At 39.0% G+C, this 22518-nt stretch overlaps 1 protein-coding gene across 1 annotated transcript in view; it reads right to left on the minus strand.

The window, feature by feature from the left end:
- The window catches only part of ano1a (anoctamin 1, calcium activated chloride channel a), a 52514-nt gene that overhangs the window by 26207 nt on the left and 3789 nt on the right, over window positions 1-22518 (minus strand). The window contains exons 3-5 of the mRNA XM_085350700.1: window positions 13915-14244; window positions 3567-3665; window positions 2871-3022 (exon numbers count right to left, since the gene is read on the minus strand). Coding sequence (XP_085206826.1) covers window positions 2871-3022; window positions 3567-3665; window positions 13915-14244 — 581 coding nt within the window. The remainder of the gene's footprint in view (window positions 1-2870; window positions 3023-3566; window positions 3666-13914; window positions 14245-22518) is intronic.

A 22518-nucleotide genomic window follows, 5' to 3' on the forward strand; every position in this document is an offset into this window, starting at 1 on the left:
GACACTCTCCGTATTTTGCCGTGGTTTCCGACATACAACAAGTAAGTCAAAATTCCTCTGTTGCCTGGACTGAGACTTCGTGTGCTGTGCTAGACGAGCCTTCTCAGTGTAGTCAAACACCTTTTTAAGAGTATTCTCATCTAGAAGCATTGTCAGTCTCTGTCGCATCCGCTCTTCTTGAGATTTTAGCACGTCGATGGTAAAATTTGTTTGCCTCACCCGTTCATTAAGCAGCTGATGCTGTGCCTTCTGGAGGATTTTTGTTGCCCGGAAGCCTTTAACTGAAGAGCTCATTTGCAGACTTTTAGGAGTAATCCTGTTTTGTCGGCATCTGAGGCTGAATCTCAGGTGGTTCCTGTTATCCGCCATCTTACGTGCTGTTTGCTCATACTGACGTCCAAGCTCTAGGCAGTCCTGGATGAGTGACGAAACGTTTCTCCCACTGAAAATGCTACGTCCAGATGAACAGAATAAACCTTTGGAGATTTACTTACCTGGATATCATCAGTTGGTATGTAATTAAAGATGCAAGCAATTTCTGTTTAACTTTATGGAAGTAGGCTCCAGCATATTTGATTCTCTTTTTAGATATTTTTATGCACAGCCCTTTGAATGTCAAGGTATATGTCAAACACACATTCATTTTTCAAGTTAATAAATGTAATTAATAATTAATTGGACAGTTCCTTTTACGACAATTAAATTAAGTGATGATTTGTTAACCTTGTTTTTGGGAAAATACATCATGTATGGGATAATTGTGTGTTTGTCCCACAAAGATAAAGAAATGCTGCCAATGAAAGAAAAGCAGCTCTTAAAATACAGGGAGTGCAGAATTATTAAGCAAATAAGTATTTTGTCCACATCATCCTCTTCATGCATGTTGTCTTACTCCAAGCTGTATAGGCTCGAAAGCCTACTACCAATTAAGCATATTAGGTGATGTGCATCTCTGTAATGAGAAGGGGTGTGGTCTAATGACATCAACACCCTATATCAGGTGTTATTAGGCAACGTCCTTTCCTTTGGCAAAATGGGTCAAAAGAAGGACTTGACAGGCTCAGAAAAGTCAAAAATAGTGAGATATCTTGCAGAGGGATGCAGCAGTCTCAAAATTGCAAAGCTTCTGAAGCGTGATCATCGAACAATCAAGCGTTTCATTCAAAATAGTCAACAGGGTCGCAAGAAGCGTGTGGAAAAACCAAGGCGCAAAATAACTGCCCATGAACTGAGAAAAGTCAAGCGTGCAGCTGCCAAGATGCCACTTGCCACCAGTTTGGCCATATTTCAGAGCTGCAACATCACTGGAGTGCCCAAAAGCACAAGGTGTGCAATACTCAGAGACATGGCCAAGGTAAGAAAGGCTGAAAGACGACCACCACTGAACAAGACACACAAGCTGAAACGTCAAGACTGGGCCAAGAAATATCTCAAGACTGGTTTTTCTAAGGTTTTATGGACTGATGAAATGAGAGTGAGTCTTGATGGGCCAGATGGATGGGCCCGTGGCTGGATTGGTAAAGGGCAGAGAGCTCCAGTCCCACTCAGACGCCAGCAAGGTGGAGGTGGAGTACTGGTTTGGGCTGGTATCATCAAAGATGAGCTTGTGGGGCCTTTTCGGGTTGAGGATGGAGTCAAGCTCAACTCCCAGTCCTACTGCCAGTTTCTGGAAGACACCTTCTTCAAGCAGTGGTACAGGAAGAAGTCTGCATCCTTCAAGAAAAACATGATTTTCATGCAGGACAATGCTCCATCACACGCGTCCAAGTACTCCACAGCGTGGCTGGCAAGAAAGGGTATAAAAGAAGAAAAACTAATGACATGGCCTCCTTGTTCACCTGATCTGAACCCCATTGAGAACCTGTGGTCCATCATCAAATGTGAGATTTACAAGGAGGGAAAACAGTACACCTCTCTGAACAGTGTCTGGGAGGCTGTGGTTGCTGCTGCACGCAATGTTGATGGTGAACAGATCAAAACACTGACAGAATCCATGGATGGCAGGCTTTTGAGTGTCCTTGCAAAGAAAGGTGGCTATATTGGTCGCTGATTTGTTTTGTTTTGTTTTTGAATGTCAGAAATGTATATTTGTGAATGTGGAGATGTTATATTGGTTTCACTGGTAAAAATAAATCATTGAAATGGGTATATATTTGTTTTTTGTTAAGTTGCCTAATAATTATGCACAGTAATAGTCACCTGCACACACAGATATCCCCCTAAAATAGCTCAAACTAAAAACAAACTAAAAACTACTTCCAAAAACATTCAGCTTTGATATTAATGAGTTTTTTGGGTTCATTGAGAACATGGTTGTTGTTCAATAATAAAATTATTCCTCAAAAATACAACTTGCCTAATAATTCTGCACTCCCTGTAGTTTAAGACCAAAGCATCAAAGCATGACGCTTTGGTCTTAAACCACAAGAATTAAATGTGTAAAATTAGAGAAATTATCAATTACTTTGCTGTATTGTGAATAACACGGGGTGGGTTTTTGTAAAACTTGTGAAAATGCAGTTAAAAGTAAAAAGTGACTTCTTCAGTCTCAGCTGACTGCAGGTTTCCCCAATCTTATAAACAGGACATTTACTGTACTGTTTATAAGAAGTATGTACTGAAGAAGTCACCTGGATGAGTGACGAAATGTTTCTCCCACTGAAAACGTCCAGATGAACAGAATCAACTTTTGGAGTTGAAATTGGAAATTAGTAACAAGCTACAAATTTGTGGTTGTCAACAAACTGGACAACTCAGAGACAACACACACGGGTTCTATAGTGTATGCCTAAGAACATGTGTAAAAGCCTAAGTTTGAGATATACTATTTTTCAATTGTCTTTATAATTATAACCAGATATTTTACTTACAGGTGCTGTTTTTCTCTGGAGAAGGGTTGAGAGAGGGGTTTCTGACACTGTGCTCGGCTGGTATCGACTTTAGGGTGGAGAGGAGCTGTAACTTTGTGAATGAACATCCTGATCTTCTCCACCACACTACTGCCTTGTTTCACTTCATAAACCTGCAGAGGAGATCCAAATAATAAAAGAAAAGAAATAAAAAAACAAAACAAAACCAAACAATCCAAAAACTACCCAAAAGTAGCAATTTGATTGAATAATGATTTCATTCCAAGAGCTAAAATGTAATATATACTTTTTCCATTTTGTGTTTACCAGCCATTCACTTCAAGAGCCTTGAAAGGTTGAGGTGTAGAGAGCTGTAGTTCTTTCTGTTGCTGTGTTCTTTCACATACATTTTGCTGTCAGTTTATTAAAAACAGGCTGATGGTCAATAAATTTAAAAATAATTTACTTGGGTACTACAGCGATCATAAACTGGACTACATTATTGGAGATACTTTCAAAACACTTTAAGAAAAGCACAAACTAATACAAATAGGGGACTGTATGATATGATATGATATTTTTGGACTGAGTCAGCTGATATTTTGTATTTTGTGCAAAGGATTGTGCTACAGGACAGCATCTGAACACTTCTGAAGTCAAAGCACAGCAGCAACACTGAGTTCATATTTTAGAAATGGGAAATAATTGGTGGAGTACCTTCTTTGTTGGCATTTTGAGTTTCATGAATTCAGCCTCTCGACACAAAACATTCCAAGGAGCATGGATCTTTAAGAAGCCAACTCCAGGGATAGTACTCTGAAATACAACAGAGGTTTGGATATTTAAAAAAAAAAAAAAAAAAAACATCATTAAAAATTCTAACGGATTAATTCCAAAAAAAGAGCACATCCTAAATTGCAAAGTGCACAAACATAATATATACACATTCTACTGTTTTCTTAGCAGGAATCAAGTTAAAAACATGCTTATGTGTTTCTGCAGAGAGCCTTTTTCATCATTTAAAGTAAAACTTAATTCAGTTATATCCATAAGGGCAGAGTTAAAATCACTTTTATATATACCATTACTTATGCACAGTGAAGAATAACAAGTACAGATATAAGCAATTATAAAAGGATGCAAATACCCCTATGCAATTCTGAGCCAGTTTGACCTTTAGGCATCAAGATCTAAGCCTAGCATCTCAACAAAATTCACAAACCATTTACACAGACTGAGGTGAAGCATCCTGGAGTATTTTTTTTAAATATTTTTTTCATCAGCTACAAAAGTCAGGAAACAGAGTGTTCAGAGGACGCTTTGATTTTGATCATTATCATGATAGCCCATACCCCTATAAAACTGTTCATTTATGTCTTTAAGGAATTTTCCGCGTTTTAACTAACTGGTGTGGTATATGGCTTTATGAACAGATAAAGCAGAGTATTACCTGCATAGCAGTGAAAATGTATGCTATGTCCTCTAATGACACAATTTTACAAAAATGGATGGAAGCAAAATCACAAAAGAACACCCTTTGTGATTTTGTTTTTAAAAAAACAAAAACAAAATTAATAAATAACTTTGAGAGGCTCTTATCCAGAGCCTATCCTTATCAGGATCGCAGGGGGCTGGAGCCAGCTACCATACAGCAAGAGGCGGGGTACACCCTGGACAGGTCGCCAGTCTGTCGCAGGGCTCCCACCCAGAGACAGACAACCATTTGGACTCACACTTAGGGGATATTTGGATTCACCAGTTAAGTGCATGTCTTTTAGCTGTGGGAGGAAGCTGGTGTACCCGGAGTAACACAGGGAGCATGGAGGACCACAAGAGTCACACATATCGAGATTCTGTGCTTGAATAATGAATTATGCAATAAGATATGTATTTGTAAATTCATTATTAATTATTTTATGTACTGAAACATTAGTAATTTATTACTTAGCAATTTAATTAAAAATAAAAACACTATTTATAAATCAATATTTCAAAATGAATTATTAGTCCATTAATAAATACTTGATATTCGACAGAACATCACTTCATATTCTATACTGTTCACTGGTTTCACCATACTTAAACTATTGTGCAGAGGTCTGGGGCAATAACTATAAAACCACATTACATTCACTTTTTACTCTTCAAAAAAAAGCAATTCGAATCATCCACATTGCAGGTTAAAGGGAACATACAAACTCACTATTTTGCAGTCGATCTAGTAAAATTCCAGACAGCACAAATTCTATTCAAAGCAAAAAATAAAGAACTGCCAGGTAATATTCAGAGTATGTTTTTTTGAAAGAAGTTATAATTTAAGGGGTTTTTGTAACTTCAAAACAGGGAAGGTACGTACTACAAGAAAAAGGTTTTGTGTTTCTGTTCATGGAGTGAAACTGTGGAACAGTCTGAATATGGAATTAAAGCAACGTCCAAACATAAAACTGTTCAAAAAGAGTTATAAAAATATAATCTTCTCCAACTATCACATTAAAAATGGTGATTCCACTCCTCATTTGAAAATGCCTTTCCTTTTCCCTTTCCTGTTAGCTCACAGACTTGCTATTATATTAGCAAATCTGTGAATTAACTTTTTAACTAATAACTATTGGATTAGCTATCCGGTCTTTAAGTCTGACGCCATTAGCCGTGCCTGGGCCCAAACTCAGCTGCAGGTCCCCAAGTCACATGATCACTGCGGCATCACTGAGAGTTAAAAACAGTTTAAATTCTTTCATCTGTAACAAAATGATCAGCGTTGCTGCTTTACCAGGTGTAACAATTAAGTTTAACATCCAGGCATCCATGAAAACAGAATTTATGAAATTTAACGGAGTTAGAAGTCAGCAGGAAGTTAGCTCGCTAGTTTCCACGTAAACATGATATACCGTGTTCTGACAGAGAGATTTCTGAAACAAATTAAGACGTACAGCTCTACTATCACTTCCAACATAAATGCAGACAGAAAACTAAACGGCTGTGACATAGGTAGGGTTACTGAAGTTTGGCTAACATAGCTGTGTCGCTACGTGATTGCTAGCAACACAGCTATGTTAGCATAATATAAACAGTGAAGCTGGTGAATGAACAATAACTTTTTTCCACTCAATAAAAGTTAACGTGAGGGTTCCCGAAGGTTCGGGCAGGATGCTGTAAATGGGCCAAACTTCAATCGGGAGAACAACTGAGATAATCCATCCACAGTACGAGGTTAGTTATTAATATAGTGCTGCATGGGCTGGGCTGTAGTTACGTCATAAGGTTTTAAAAACTGAGCTTTAAAATGATTAGCGGTAATAAAACCAGAGAGAGGCCGACAGTGATCACTGACTGTTTTTAGGAACTTGTTGAGATTAAATAGAACAAGATACAAAGCATTAAAACATGTAAAAAAAACATAAAAGGCTCATTAAACACAGAGTAGTTTGGGCCCGGAAGCAGAATTCATCACGTTATCACTTAAAGACTGGATCTCATTTCAGAAATCCCGGAGCAATGCAAATTAGCCACACAGTGTGATGTAAGGAGGTCTCTGATTGGTTAGACAGACAGGCTTGTTGCCTGTCTTTTTTACACTCCTGTTTGTGCACTTAGTTTTGCACAGCGAAGCTAAGAAGTGTGTGTGCTTGTGCAAAGGTCTTTCAGCTTCGGCATTTAGACTCTGTCCAACACGGATATATGAAGAATGAAGCGTCTTTGCAGTGAAATGAGAACTGTGCGCTTGTTGAAGTCAAGGTGCTAACATGACTAATGTTAGTTAGCATCACAAATATTACGTATTCATATTTTAGTACAAGCCGTTTTTGTAAGCTAATGGGCTTTCCACGAATAAAGGCTTGAACCAACACTGAGCCCAGTTACATTAAAAGAGTTAAAAGAACTGAGACATGGTGATTAAAATAATCCGGTCATTAAGTGATGACATGACGAATCCTGCTTCCGGGTCTAAAGTAGTCTGCGTTTAATATGGCTTTTGTGTTGTTAACATGTTTAATGTTATGTATTTTCTTCTATTTAATCTCAAAAAGCTCCTAAAACAGTCAGTGATCACTGTTGACCTCCCTCGGCTTTTATTACCGCTAATCATTTATTTAAGCTCAGTTTTTAAAACCTTAGGATGTAACTACAGCCCAGCCCATGCAGCAGTATATGAATGACTAACCTCGTATTGTGGATGGACAGTGTTGGGAAGGTTACTTTTAAAATGTATTCCATTACAGAATACAGAATACATGCCCCAAAATGTATTCTGTAACGTATTACATTACGTTACTCAATGACAGTAACGTATTCTGAATACTTTGGATTACTTAATATATTATCATGCTTTTTACAACAACGTGAATGTACTATTGCTGTGTGATTTATTACTGTTACTGAAGGTCCGCGACTCCGAACTGTAGTAAAGGGACCTCTGACTAATACGGCGGGGTCCCTGTCGGCTCGTAGCCGAAAACTAGCTTTACTTTGTTGTGTGGGTCAACTTTTCTTGCGAAAGAGAGAGAGAGAGGCGTTGAAAGGCTGCTCCAACGGAACTTATTGTTTTCGGAGGAAAACACGAACACGGTGTACAGTCGAGTCTTAATAGCTTACTTACAACTGGGCTCGTCAGGCTCTCTTCTTGGCTGCAGTGGTTATTATTATATTTACATGCTTCCACTCCCCTTTTTCTCCCTCCTCGCGCTCACAGACCCATAATGTGTATGGCAGCCCATTCTCCCTGCAACACGGACTACACTGCCCATGATGCTACATTCTTTAGAGCTATGCTTGTAGCATTCTGCCTGTTAGCTTAGCACAACAACAACGAAAAGGCGCTCTCTCACCCAGGAAACACACAGTCGCAGAGAGAGAGAGAGAGAGAGCGTCGCCCTGTAACCATGGCAACCGTAACGCTGCCGCCTGGAACAACAGAACACAGCTGTCAAACAAAACCCAAACAGTCCTGACCCGCGACAAAATGAAACAGGAAAGTACCGCAGTGTAATCCATTTATTTCAACAAAGTAACTGTATTCTGAATACCACCTTTTTAAACGGTAACTGTAACGGAATACAGTTACTCATATTTTGTATTCTAAATACGTAACGGCGGTACATGTATTCCGTTACTCCCCAACACTGTGGATGGATTATCTCAGTTGTTCTCCTGGCTGAAAGTTTGGTCCTTTTACAGCATCCTGCCATGCGATTACATTTGTTCCTGACCACCGAGAACACTCACGTTAACTTTTATCGAGTGGAAAAAAAGTTAGCTTGTTTATATTATGCTAACATAGCTGTGTCGCTAGCGGTCACGTAGCACATCATTATATACCAGCTAGCCAAACTTCAGTAACCCTACAAACGTCATGCTGTTTAGTTTTCTGTCTTCATTTATGCTGGAAGTGATAACAGAGCTGTACGTTTTAATTTGTTTCCAAAACCCCGCAGTCAGGACATGCTATATTGTATTTAGATAGAAGCTAGCGAGCTAACTTCCTGCTAACTTCTAACTCCGTTAAATGTCATAAATTCCGTTTTCATGGATGCCTGGATGTTAAACTCAATTGTTACACCTGGTAGAGCAGAACGCTGATCATTTTATTAAAGATGAAAGACTTTAGACAGTTTTTCAACTCTCAGTAATGCCATATGATCGTTTGATATATGGACCTGCAGCGGAGTTTAGGCCCAGACACGGCTAGTGACGTCAGACTGAACGACCGGATAGCTGTCAGTTCTCTCGTGTCTGCTAAGACTGGAGATGGCACTATTTAAGTTAATTTATTTGAATACGTGAGTGCACACATTCATTCTGCAGATAAATGATGATCGAGGATAATGTGCAGTTTTATTTTTTACATGATGCCTGTCTTTATTAATGCAATCTGAAAATTAATACATAAAAGTTGGATGTTTTATGAATTTATCCAATCCCAGCCCCGAACACGGTATGCTGAATCTTAGCATTGAATGTCCAGTATATTTCAATCAGTAGAATTTGTACAGTACCTAAAGCTAGTCAAACGTGTGGTAAAGGTACAGAAGATAAGATACAAAGGCCCTGAATGCTGTATTATATACAGTAAATGATGTGGAAATTATTTTCGCAGAGGTCATAAAGTTATTAAATCACTGCTGATACTTTAGAAAATGTAAACATCAACCAATTATTTTTGTGTCTTTGTTTGTGTGTTGACTAGTGGTGTGCGGATCGATATTGAAATATCGATTCTTCAGATACCAGTTATTTATGTTCTAGAATTGATTCTCATATTAAAATATCGATATTTTAGTACTCTGGGGTAATTTTGTAGTTTTTCCCCATTAAAAGGAACGCAGTGGAAAGAAACTATATCATTTGGATCATCTAAATTGGAAGGAACTACTTCCTCTTCCGCCTTTCATAGTCATATGCAAAACACAGTTGTGTAAATGTGTCCAGCCCCTGGCGTGCGCACTCACAACAATGGCTGAGCGTAAACGGAGTCCTGTGTGGACGTATTTTACCTCCGCAAACAGCCCAGACGCGGTTTGCGATACATGTGTCAAGACAGTGAGGTGTTGTGGCAACACCACTGACCTCATCAAACACGTCAGAGTAAATCATATCACAGAATATGATGAGCTTATGTTGAGGAGGAGGACGGGGAAGGTGCTGCTGGGGCGAGACAGACGTCTCTCGCAGAGTCCTTTAGTGCTGCAGGCAGGCAACATGCTCAATTAGCGCACAACTTCAGATTTTTTTTTATTTCTATATGATTATTCTGCATTATTAAGCAATGAGAACAAGTAGTCTGATGTCGTGTAATCACTATGAAGCTATATTATTACTACAATTAAATAATGCAATCTGTTCCCTACCATACTCATGGAGGATTTTACAGCTCCGAGTCAGCTTTGTAGCATCAAACACCCACCCATCTGGACTTAATGCAGGAGAGACTGTGTAACCCAGTAGAAAAAACATCTTTTTAATTTTATTTTCCTTTCATTTTCCTTCTTTCTTTCTTCCTTTTATTTTTATAAATGCATTTGCACTCTTTTACCTTGAAAAATATTTATTTTGAAATATTTTGCTGTTTTACAGTTTAGGACCTCATGCCTTTAAAAGGCCAAATCTGTAAATCTGTGCAAAAAAAATCTGGATTCACTGTCATTTTCTGTCAGGTAAAGAAACTTTCCCCTCTTGAACGTTGTTCAGCTGCACAAGCAGGGTCTCTTGCAACACGCCATCACTGTTGGGATGGTGGGTTGCAGGAAGACAGTCATTTGGAATTTCTTAAATGATCCTGAGGGTTATGGAACGAAAAAGTCAAGTGGAAAATGTCACCAGTCCTGAGCCGGAGGATCCAATTGGCTGTCCGCCAAGACACTGGACAATCCTCGACTCAGATTAAGGCAGTTACTGTAGCTGCAGCCCCATAACCATCAGATGGCATCTGAGACTGAAGGGCTTCAAAAACAAAGTCCTCGTCTTCTTGAACGCCACAGGAATGACAATTTGGAGTGTCTTCATCTGTAGGGATACTCGCGTTCTAAATATCTGGGGTTCCTACTAGACAATAAACTGGACTGTGAGCCAAACACCAACTAGGGCTGGGTATCATCACTGATTTCTACACAGCAAATCCAGCATGTCCAAATTAACACTGTCGGATTTGATTTCAACACTATTAAAGTGTCTGTATGGGTCCACACCAGAGAGTGTTAATTTAACTCTTTTTGGAGAGTTGGTACGTTAACTCTGATTTAGTGTTAAACACCAAATCTGTCTGGAGTTGATAATTTAACACTTGGTGTTAAGAGTTTATATATTAACTCTCAAAGACTATTTTAGTTTAACTACGTAAGAGTTATCTTCTAATTCATTCTAAAAAGCGGGAATTTTACTGTTCTGAACTTCTAGAAATTTCTTTTGGAAATAAACATTTACTAAAAAGATGCAATGGTTTTTGAAAAACATTTATTCTGAACTGTGCACCACAATTTCAAAACATTTTCTGAAAGATGTAACAGTATACATGTTCTCACTTTCATTAGAATTTTGTTTATCAAAAGGTCTGACATGGTAAATGCAAATAACAGCGTTCTCATCACTTATTTCTTCAATACAATATGCATGTCCTTCATTCATCCCTTTGTGGAACTTCAACGCACTTCTGCTCTCCCCCATATTCCATCTTCACAAGCATATCCTGTGCGGAGATTGAATAAAAATTAGTTGACACTAATTAATGGCACAAATAATCCAGTAAACAATTGCAGCACAGTAAAAAAAAAAAAAGGAATCCTCTTTGAGCCATTACTTGTGTAAAGTATTTTCCCAAAAGACAAAGACACAGGCAACAGGTAATACTGAACTAAATGTAAAACCTCAACCTTTTTCATTTTTACCTAAACCGTGTGCACAAAACTCTGGAGGGATCTAAATGCTAACGTAGAACCCAGTCAGGACGTCAGCTACTGCTGTTTGCTCGTTTTTTTTTTATGGGAGATCGTTTTCAGGCTTCAAGTAGCACCATTATACCAACATTTCACATTCTAGACATTGTTTTAGGTGTATTTGACCAAAAGTTTGACTGAAAATTCGCATGCAAGCTTTTTTTCATGGCTGTGGTATTTGCCCGCAAACAATACCTTTCAGCTAGCTAAAACAGAATATTATGCTATCAGCGAGCAACATGGCTAATGCCTTTCACACAGCTTTGTCTCAACTCCAAAGAGCCACAGAAGTAAAAGCTGATAATAATAATTGAAACAATCTTTGAAAAAATGACTTACCAAGCATGGCAAACAACTCAAATATGTAGAGCAAAATGTTCTGAAACGGCTTCACTTCAGCTTCGATTGGAGCCGTGCTGGGGGCGGAGTCTGTGAATTTACTCTGTTGGTGTCATAGCCCCTGTAGGAGTTCAGAGTTAAGAGGTCAAGAGTTAATGTTTCCATTGTAACACCTCCAGATTTGACAGAGAAACACTCATTTTTAACACTCGATTTTAACTACTATCATTTTACACCTCAGAGTTACATTAAAAGAATGTGACTCTGCTTAGAGTAAAATTAACTCTACTTTTGCAAGAAGACTATTAACACCAAAACATTTAACACTTTTGAATTTGCTGTGTAGAATCGATTCAATTCCAATTCACAAGGTCCCGAATCGATTCGATCCACAATTCGATTCAATTCGAATCGGGGAATTTTTGCCTCAGACAGTCAGAAATATTATAATTCAGATAATTTTATATCTATAAAAAGAAAGCTGACACTTGTGGGACTTTGTCAAAGGTGTGAGCATCAGAGCCGATGTCTGAGCATAAAACACAGAAAAACATGAAGGTGATTTCCTGGCCTGGGATTTTATAAAAACATTCTGCAGTAGATCAAAAACAAAAGAAAACCATTAATCAACATATGAACGTTACCTGATGCTGCTGACGTGAAGCAGAGCAAAGTTACAGGTTTTATTAGAGACACAGCGTTTTGCAATTTTGCATAATTTTAAAGTTTAAATTTGTTCAGTATTGAACAGCAGAAATGAGGCTTTCTTTTTGGAAGTAAGTAAAAGGGAAAAAACAGCGGCCAACAGCCTGTAAACAACGGTAGACTTGTGCGTAACAAGCAAGCGAATAATGCAGAAAACAGATTTTTAGACAGGAAACTGTTCTTGAAGAGAGAGAGCGAGCGAGAGAGAGAGCGAGAGAGCGAGCGAGAGAGAGCGAGCGCGAGAGAGAGAGCTGTGCATGAAGTGTGGTTTTATCCTGGTGGAAGCAAAACAGTAAAAGTCAGACTGAATCCATAACGATGTTTATGTGAAGCCCAGTTTGGATCTTCTTTTGCTGCTGGTTCAGTCAATGTTGTTTGGAGAGAGATCAAACTAACAGCTTTAGAATCAGCGCAAAAAGGGCGTGAACACAAAGCGCCGACCCGCCGAAACATCAGAATCAGCGAGCTGTCGGCTTTCAGCCCCGACCGTGAGAAAGTTGCATCTCACTGATTCTGATCTGTCGGCGGGTCGGCGCTTTGTGTTTACGTCTCTGTGCAGAATCCGTGTTCCTGCTCTCATTACTGTCTTAGCGGTTGTTGAAATTTTGTGAGGTTTAACCTGAGATTCTGGCATTTTGGCTAAAATACATTTATATTAAAAATCATTTCAGGATTGTAATCGATTGATATCACCTTATCCAAGCCAGAATCGATTTTAATCGATAAACCGATAATCAAAACCCACCCCTAACACCAACCTTCTCTACAGGAAGGACCTCCCTATGGAGGCTTGTATCTTAACATCTGCTGGAGTGAGTTTAACAGTCGATGGTTCCCAGTATGCTTCTCTATGTGGTGCTGGGGGTGCTGTTTCAAAAAGAACATTCACAGACTAAATAAAATAATCAAAAAGGCTCAATTGTTGGTGAACTTGGACCCTCAGGAGGAAGTGTGTTCTTATTTTGAATTATTGTTAATGAATATATTTTGTATTCGTTATTGGATCAACTCATTATAGAGTGACTGTTGCCTTTTATTGAGTGCGGGAGCAGCTGACCACATGTATGAATTTCCTTAGGGATTAATAGTTTTCTGAAGTGCAAAAGAAATGAAACATCACCATTAGCTGATGATCAAGAATCAGCACATACTGCTTAGTGCAGTGGTCCCCAACCCCCGAGCCACGGACCGCTATCGGTCCATGAGTCGTTTAGTACCGGGCCGCGAAAGTTGAGGCTCGGGTGTGAAATTTATGGTTTTCAGGGTTTTTATTGTTAACTCGGTTTCCCTGGGTCTTTTCCCACGTGTTATGAATAAATCTTCTCTTTTGTTACCGGTACTGGTTTTATTTTGTTGTATTTGTCTCTGACACCTTAAAGGCCAGTCTGTGAAAATACTGTCGGACATGAACCAGTCCGTGGTGGGTTGGGGACCACCGGCTTAGAGGACTTTTTGTTAGCAAATCAGTCCTGTTATTAACTGAGAGCAGGGATAAACCTGAGCAAAAACGAACAGGATTATGTTAAAATCAAAATGTCATCATTACATTACCCTAATCAAACAATTTCCCTCACCCCAGCCCTCTCCCTTCTCACCCCTTCATCCTTTTCCAGTTCTAGCCCTGTCTTCTGGAGGTTTTCCTCAAACTCATCCCGTTTAAAGCGCTTGTCATCCTCATGATAGTCAGTCTGATGCTCCTGTGCGGCAACCTCTGGGTCTTCTTTTGGTTGTAGCGGAGCTCGGCTGCTTCTCTTGCTCAGGCTGCGCCGAAGTCGTCGTATGAAGCTGTTATCCCCAAACTTCGATGACTGTCTTCGTGTGCTGCCAGACTTTTGGATATGGTAAGTCAGAACATAGTCCACACGTCGCTTCCCATCAGAGAAGTACAGGCCAAGCACTTTGTCTGAGCATAGATCCTTCATTGGCTGGAAGCAAGACAGAGATTCAAAACATTTCCATTAAATTGTATTTATATAGCATTATATAGGACCAAAGCATTTTATACTGTAAGGTGAAGCCCCTAAAATAATACAAAAAAAAATCCCCAACAATTACACCCCCCTTCCTCCCTTGAGCAAGTGGTTTAGTGACAGTGGGAGAGAAAACCTCCCTTTTAACAGGAAACCTGCAGCAGAACAGGAAGGGCCATAGAGCTGTAACTGGCTGAGGGGAGGAAGACAAATCGCCCACTGTGGAAGGGAACCAGAGAATAATAACAACTGATGATTAAATGCAAAGTCTTGTTTAAACTACTTTACACTTACAGGGAGTATCATTGATCGTCACTGATTATGTATGCAATAAAATCAGAGGAAAAATATACGACATTCTTGATATGATTTTTCTTCTCTTCTGTATTTTTAATGCAAGTCAGGCACATTGAGCAGTTTTAACCTTCAATGTTGAAAACCTCACTGATATTATTATTTAAACAGGACCAATGTTGATATACTAAACAGTACAGGTAGCTGTTGGGAGTCATGTTTACACACGAGCTACATGAGCTTTGAAGAGGCCTTGTGTGAAGTTAAGCTTTTTTACATGTAGCACACAACAGATGATTCTTTGTCAAAGGCAATGTCACTGAAATAATTCATTTGGTTTCAAGAATGGATGGCATCTGCACATTTGTTTTTCTGACACTAGCTCAATATACGGTAATATAAAACTGATACAATGCAGCTTCAATTATGCTGCAAAAAGCACCTGGATATCCTGAATGGACAGACCAAATTAACCTTTTAAAATGCTTCATATTAACAATAACTATAGTATTCTACAAAAGTGTTGAGCCACCCTAATTTATTTATAACATCTTCCACCCAAATTGAATTTAGGTGTTCACCATGCATGCAGACTGCATCTACAAACATTTGTGAATGAATGGGTCACTCAGCTGGTACTCCGTTAATTCCAGCTTGGTACAGTGACAGAATGCCACTTGTGCAGCAAGTCTAGTCATGGAGTTTCCTCGCTACAAAACTTTACACAGTCAACTGTTAATGGTATTATAACAAAGTGTAAGCAATTAGGAACGACATCAACTCAGTCACAAAATAGTAGGCCAAGTAAAATCACAGAGCGGAGGCGCATAGTGCACAGAGGTCGCCAACTTCCTGTAGAGTCATGGAGTTATTCACTAAAGACTCCAAACTTCGCTGTAACGCGGTTCACCTTTCGCGGCCTCGTTGTTTTGCAGATTTGTTTGTGCAATTTTGCACGCTTTTCTTTTTCTTTTTCTTTAAACAGCGCATTGTGTTCTGCATCCTGATTGGCTGGAGACCATTGTCGATCAGTATTGTGCCGTGCCGTACAGAATGCATTCAGCTTGTTGAATTGACATAAATCTTCGATCGCTAGCAGTGTGACTCTGAAATGCTGTACTTTATGTTTGTACGTTTTCTCCCCAACAAACCACAATGTCGACGAAACGTTTTGCACCGTCAAACCCAAATGGAAAAGATATTTATAAATCTTATAAAGTTTGTATCTGTCTTGTGTGAAACTTGTATGAAAAGCATACAAGAGTAAAAACAGATATAATATCCCTTGAAAAATTATATAAATGAAACTTGTATGTTTTGGATACTTACTAAATATATGAAAGTAATGAGAAAGTGGCCACTTTCATGAGTAAATCATGTAAGTTTTTACTATTTCTTTTCCATATGGGAAGGCACCTGCAGTAGCACCCAAAAGGCAGAGGAAGATGCTAACCATCGCACAAAAAGTTGGACTTTGGACATAAATGAAGTAAATGAAGGTAGAAGACACTGTATTTTTTGGGCCATAAGACACACCAGATTATAAGGCGCATTAAGCAGACACAGCAGCAAGTTGAGGAGAAATTTTGAATGGTGCTTCTTCCCTGTGATTGTCTTTATGCCACGGCCACATTAAAATTTGAATTTTGATGTAATGCAGTCCAGCAGAGACAGACCAGAGAGAACTCCATTTGAATCCACCAATTAGAAGCATTTTATTCCTGATTTAATATGTTCTCAATGAAGGACCCTGGAATAACTTTGCCCGGTAAGGACATCCAGTCAAAAACTTGATAAAAAGGGCTAAAGCAGTAAGTTTGTGTGCGCGTGTCTAACACTAAAAATAACAATGAAATTAGTTCCTTCACTTCTGTTTTAACTCGAGAAGAGTGAAATCAACAATGGAGTGAACAGGAGAGGTGGAAGGAACTTTTGATAGTTATAGCCTCCCATTTTAAATTCTGTAAGTCACTATGTTTTAGAAAGGTCATTGTGTGGAAGCACAGAAAAATGTATGGGCAGAAATCTGTGCCATCAGAAACTGAAGTTGAATAAGTTAAATTTGAATTGCTCGGATCGAATCTGAATTGTAACTTGAATAAATGTTTTTAAAAACTGAATTTGAATTAGCCCAATTTGAAATTCAATTTATTGGTTTGAAAATGATCACTAAATCGATCACTAAATTGAAATTGAATTTTATATTTTGAAATTGAATTCATTTGCTTTGAAACTGCATTTTATCCTTTAAAAATTCAGCTCTCGAATAATTTCAGATTCACTTCTCACCATTCAGTTTCAGTTCTACAGTTCAGCTTTTTGGGACTTAAATCCGGTTAGAGTGCGATTAGTGCAGATTAATAGAACTACGTTTTACTAGCGGACCGAAAGTGTTACTGACGGGAATCTACAGCGTCTTGAGCTGAATTAAGACTTCAGAAGTCATTCGTCATGTCGAATGACCAGCGGATAAACTCTCAGGTTGGTAATAAATGTATTACATGTATAAGAACAAGCGTCATGTTAACAAATGATAGCCGTACAGTAACTGTTATGCTTATTGTAGCTGTTAGCTCAAAACGCTAATTTAGCGTAGTTTGCTCTGGATTCAGTTTCGACAAACAAATATGATCGACTGTTTCTAGTAGAATTCCAAAGTTGTCATCTTGGACCCTCTCAGAGTACCCCCTCTGTATGCTTGCAGAGACCCCTACAGTAGGGAAACATGCAAAACGGTGTCCAAACCTTTGTATTTTAGCTTTATTTATGCCTTACACAGCATCCCAACTCTTTAGCTAACTTAATAACTTTAGCTAAAGTGAATAGTGACGATAACACATGCACTGTGGGGGGAGGAGGAGGAAATGCAAACAAAGATGGAGACTGATAGATGTGGTGAGTACTGAGAAGGGAGGGTAAAGTAGATAACAGACAGTCCTGTTGGAAAATTATTCAAGCATACTTAAAGTCTTAAATCTTACAATATAAAGCACCCTGAGCTAACTGTTGTTGTGGTTTGGTACTATATAAATAAAAATACAATTTCATGAAAATCTGTCTGAGAACTTTTAATTTTTCAGCAAGACAATGATCACAAACACACCATTAAATCAAATATGGTCAGCAAAAAAAAAAAAAAAAAAAAAGGCGAAGTCTGGGACCCGCCTGACAGAGAACAGAACCAAAGGCAGAAACACCCAAAGAAGTCCTTCAAGACGGCTGTCCTATTCCCAAAGACTGCTTAAAGAGATCAGAAGAAAACTGCCTCAGAGTTCAGGCTGCGTTGAAGAATAAATGTAGTCATACCTGATTTTAATTCAAGCTTGTTAAAATCTGTGTTGCCTTATATACTATATTTACATGTATATTTTCACATTTTTCGATAAATCTGTGCATCTATTTCCAATTTTTCTATCAACGTATAAAGAGAGTGGTGGCTCAAGACTTTTGCATATTACTAGATAAAACAGTGTAGAATAGAACTAGGTTACACAGATTAGTCAAATGTCGAAATCCAGGTGAATACATGTGAATTCTCTTCATAACTGTAGGTCAACAATGAATCATAAAACTCACAATGATTTAGCTTTTGTGAGCATTTTTTTTTTGAGCACAGTGGAGTGTGCAGCCACTCCACTGTGCAGCAATCGTGTGTGTGTGTCTGCGATAGGAAGCATTACAGGAGCACACACACACACGCGCTGATTAAGCACACACACTCTGGTTCACCCCCTCTTAAAAGGAAGTAGTCATAGCTGCATAGGTCAGAGGTTGCTTCTCTGAGGGCCCATGAGGATGTAGTAGTCCATGCATCACAGACCAAAAGGATCTCTTTTCTCACCAAGCCACCAGGAAATGTGGTTCTCCTCTCCTCCAGGGCTTCAGCATACTCAAAGGTGGAAGAGAAGAATAGAAGTGCAGCTGTTAAACAGCACTGCATTACGCTGAATCCTTCCTTTTTATTCTGCTGACTTGTGCACACAGACACTGACAGACTCTTCTGCATATAGGTTAGCAATAACTGGCTGTTGGTCATCTGAAATGTAACATATGTTGCGAGCCTACTGTTGACTTAAAGAAGCCCAGTTGCCATCTGTTTTCTTTAGACCGTTGAGGTAATCACTGGCTGCTCTAAGTTTGTGAAAACATTTCATGTCTCAGCCAAGAGGCTTCTTCAGTTCTAAAAACAAAAGCTGGATAGTCACAGGTGTGGAGAGGTGGTGCGAGTCGTCACATTAGCCATGGGTTGTTACCATCACCTATCATGTGACCTACTGAGGTCACCTGAAGCACTTCAGGAGGGATCTCAAGATTATTGTAGAGTCTTTACCTTACAGTAGAGGACCCAATTTCAGGCAAGCTTTAGCTGTCAGACCGATGCTTCATATTTGACTCTAGAATACTTTTAGATGTATTTTATGAATACGTGTACAGGATTCAACTTAAAACTAGAGCTGGGCGATAGAACGATAACGATATGTATCGCGATATAACTTTTTCTCGATAGAAAAATTAAACTATCGCGATAGACCTCGCCGATCTTGTCCTCTTTAAAAAAAAAAAAAAAAAAAAAAAAAAAAAAAAAGAACAGCCAATCCAAATTACGTAGCGCAGAGCCGAACCAATCACAGCCGCAGCGTCACGTCACGTGACTTGTTACGTACAGCACAAGTGCCAAGCCGCACATGTGTATTTGTTTGGGAAGCAGCCAGCGACCGTACTGCCCGGGTAATGGAGGAAATGAGTGTGCCGACTAGAAAAATCAACCGAGCGTGACCGAAGAGAAAACAGACGATGGTTCCAACGCCGGAGAGATTGTCGAACGGAAGAGCCATAGAAGTTCCGTAGTGTGAAGGTATTTCGGCTATTTCAAGTCTGACAAAAAACAGAGTAGCGTGCACTGTAAATTGTGCCGAAAGCAAGTCTGGAAATACAATAAACTGGTGCATGCGCTACGTCCACACGTACCCGGGCATTCTTGAAAACGCAGATTTTTCTATGCATTTGCACCTTTCGTCCACACGTAAACGGCGTTTTTGGTCACTGAAAACGAAGATTTTTGAAAACTCAGTTTTTGCATTTACGTGTGGACCAGAAAAACGGAGAAAACGCAGCATCAAAGGTGTGCGCACTTTTTGACGTCACACTGTGCGCCACGTTATTGTTTCGGTGAAATGAATTTCTACAATACTGTTAATTCTACTCTCTGCAGTGTTTAAATGCTTACATATACACACAGTTACTGTCCGTCCACACATACGACTCGGTTCTGCTTCTATGCCCCAGCTTTGTTTACTTTTTCCCACCGAGGCTTCTAGACTTCTGATTGGCCAACATTTCTGCACGGTTAGGAATCTAGCGCCACCTGCTGCTTTGGCATGTTCATAGCAGCGTTTTCCTTCATTTCTCCCTTTATGTGTGGACGGGATTATTTTTTAAAACGAAAACGGAAAATCTCCGTTTTCAAAAATACCCGTGTACGTGTGGACGTAGCCTCAGTCTCTGACTGGAAGCGCTAATTCTTCATTCGGCTTTTGTCAGACTAAAGTAACTGTTAAAACTGTTTGAAAAGCTCAGCTATACAACAAGGAGAGATTGAGAATTTCCTTTTAGTTCTCAGTTTATTTGATGTTGACAAAAGTTAGTCAGTTTTGTCTGTTCTTCTGTAAAACAAACTAAGATTTATTTTTAGAATTAATATTTTGTTTCTAAGTGGAATTGACAGTTTAGTCTGTTTCGTTTGTTCTATTTTGAAACTTAAACGCTTTAGCGGCTGTCTTTTGTGTAGTTTGCAATATTTGCCTTTATTTATCTGAAAAAGTCTCATGTTCCTTAAGTACATCTACCCTGTTGAACTTATTATGGGAAATAAATATTTAAATAAAAACAAGCTGCTGATTATTTCACATTTTACTTGTGAGCAACGGCACATTTAAATCTTACAAATATAGTTATTTGGCTTATATCGTGATAGATATCGTTATCGCCTGAAATGAAAAAAACATATCGTGATATGAAAAAATCTTATATCGCCCAGCTCTACTTAAAACTAGGAGAATCTTGACAATAGGGCCGCCACAAACAATTATTTTGATAGTCGACTAGTCACCGATTATTTCTGCGATTAGTCGACTAATCAGATCATCATCCACTGGATGTAAAACTACAGCTTATTGCACCAGCAGCATCTGCTCTTATATAACTATCATTAGCTTACAGCTTTAAGTGTTTAAGGTCTGTGCTAACTAACAATAAAGACAAGATGATAGTTTATTAAATTTTAATGAAATTTGCAGATTGTTTCGGTGAAGTTTAATAGTAAATTCAGTAAATTCTCGAGCATCTCACACTTCTGATAATCAGCTGTCTGCTTGACGTTTATTCAGCTGTGTAAAAACTATAACTTTAATCTCAGCCAAACCGATTTACTCAGGAACAAATAAAATACTAAAAAAGCCAAACAATAACATGTTTAAGTTATCTAAGTGACTTATATATGTTTAACCTGAGTAGCGAAAGACGGCGGTGGGTTTGAAAATGATCTGCGGGGAGTCCGGTGTTCTCACGGCTCTAGTTAGCCTAGCCCCCGGCTAGCTATCGAGCTAGTGGGTAACAGACGTCTCCGAAAACGTCGGAGCGCTTTTGAAAATATGTGGTGTCCTGATAAACTGAGCAGATATTTGAGGTTTACAGCTACATTCTCGCCTGAACATATGTAAAACGTTTATTTTGTGACCCAGAAAGAATAATAAGAGTAACATTAAAACTAACTAGCTGCCACCATTGTTGGAAACTGAGCTGCGCTATGAATTCTGGGACACAGCTGCTACTTCGTCTTCTTCGGGGTTTAACGGCAGCTGGCATCCTTGTACATGCAGTGCTGCCATCTTCTGTTTCAGTCCGTTATTACACGCTTAAATCCTGCTACTTATTCCTGCGTCTTTTGGGATCTTGCAAAGCTTCAAACGATGCGTCGACTATCAGTCGTCGACGATTTTGATAGTCGATGTAATCGTGACTAGTCGACTAATCGTGGCAGCCCTACTCGACAGTGAGAAATAATAATCAAGCTCCAAGGCATCTTATTTTAGTGCATAATAATACTGACTACATTTTTCGATTCTTTTATTGTGAAGAGTGTCTGTGTAGCATTAATTGGTAACACTGGGTGGAGTAAAAAAAGCTCGACTGATTTCATGGACATGAATTAAGAAAAAGATATTGACTCTAGTAACTGTCGAGCCTGGGATGCTACGATTGCATTAAAATTTGAGTTCCAGGCCTTTTTAAATTTTTGTTCTTGTGTCTACTTGTTCCGTTTTAGTTTCATCTGATTTTTTTATTTGTTTTTTTTCTATTTCATTTGTTTTCTGTTCTTTGGAAATTTTTGATGATTGATTTTTTTTCTTTATCAATTTACTGCAAACATCAGTCATCCCTTCATTATTATTATTGCAAATGATGCATCAGGTCAAACATCTACGTCCAAACGACTCCAATCAGTCTTTGGTACAGTTAATTCAAGCTTTTGCTGCTGACAACCTGAGTGTGTGATTTGGCCTTGTCTTGCTGAAAGGAGAAGTCCCATCTTATCTCAAAGACCTCATAGTCTGAGAGCGCTTCACTCCTGGTTCCTAGAATATTTAGAAGTACAATGGGAGGCAGAGCCTTCAGCTTTCAGGGCCCTTTCTGTGGAGAAACAGACACTAGCTCTCCTTGTAAGATTAGGCTTCAAACTTTCGTTTTTACTACAGCATATAGTTAGGACTGGATCAGGTGACCCTGAATCCTCCCTTAGTTATGCTGCAATAGCTCCAGGCTGCCGGGGATTCCCGTGATGCACTGAGTATTTCTTCTTCAGTCACCTCTTTTCACTCACTGCGTGTTACACCTCCCTGCATTTACGGGATAGGGTGCTATAAATTTGCAATTGCA

Source organism: Diplotaxodon limnothrissa, linkage group LG1, assembly GCF_057381915.1.
Source record: "Diplotaxodon limnothrissa isolate DT_005_m linkage group LG1, D_limnothrissa_male_GT1.1, whole genome shotgun sequence".
NCBI lineage: Eukaryota > Metazoa > Chordata > Actinopteri > Cichliformes > Cichlidae > Diplotaxodon > Diplotaxodon limnothrissa.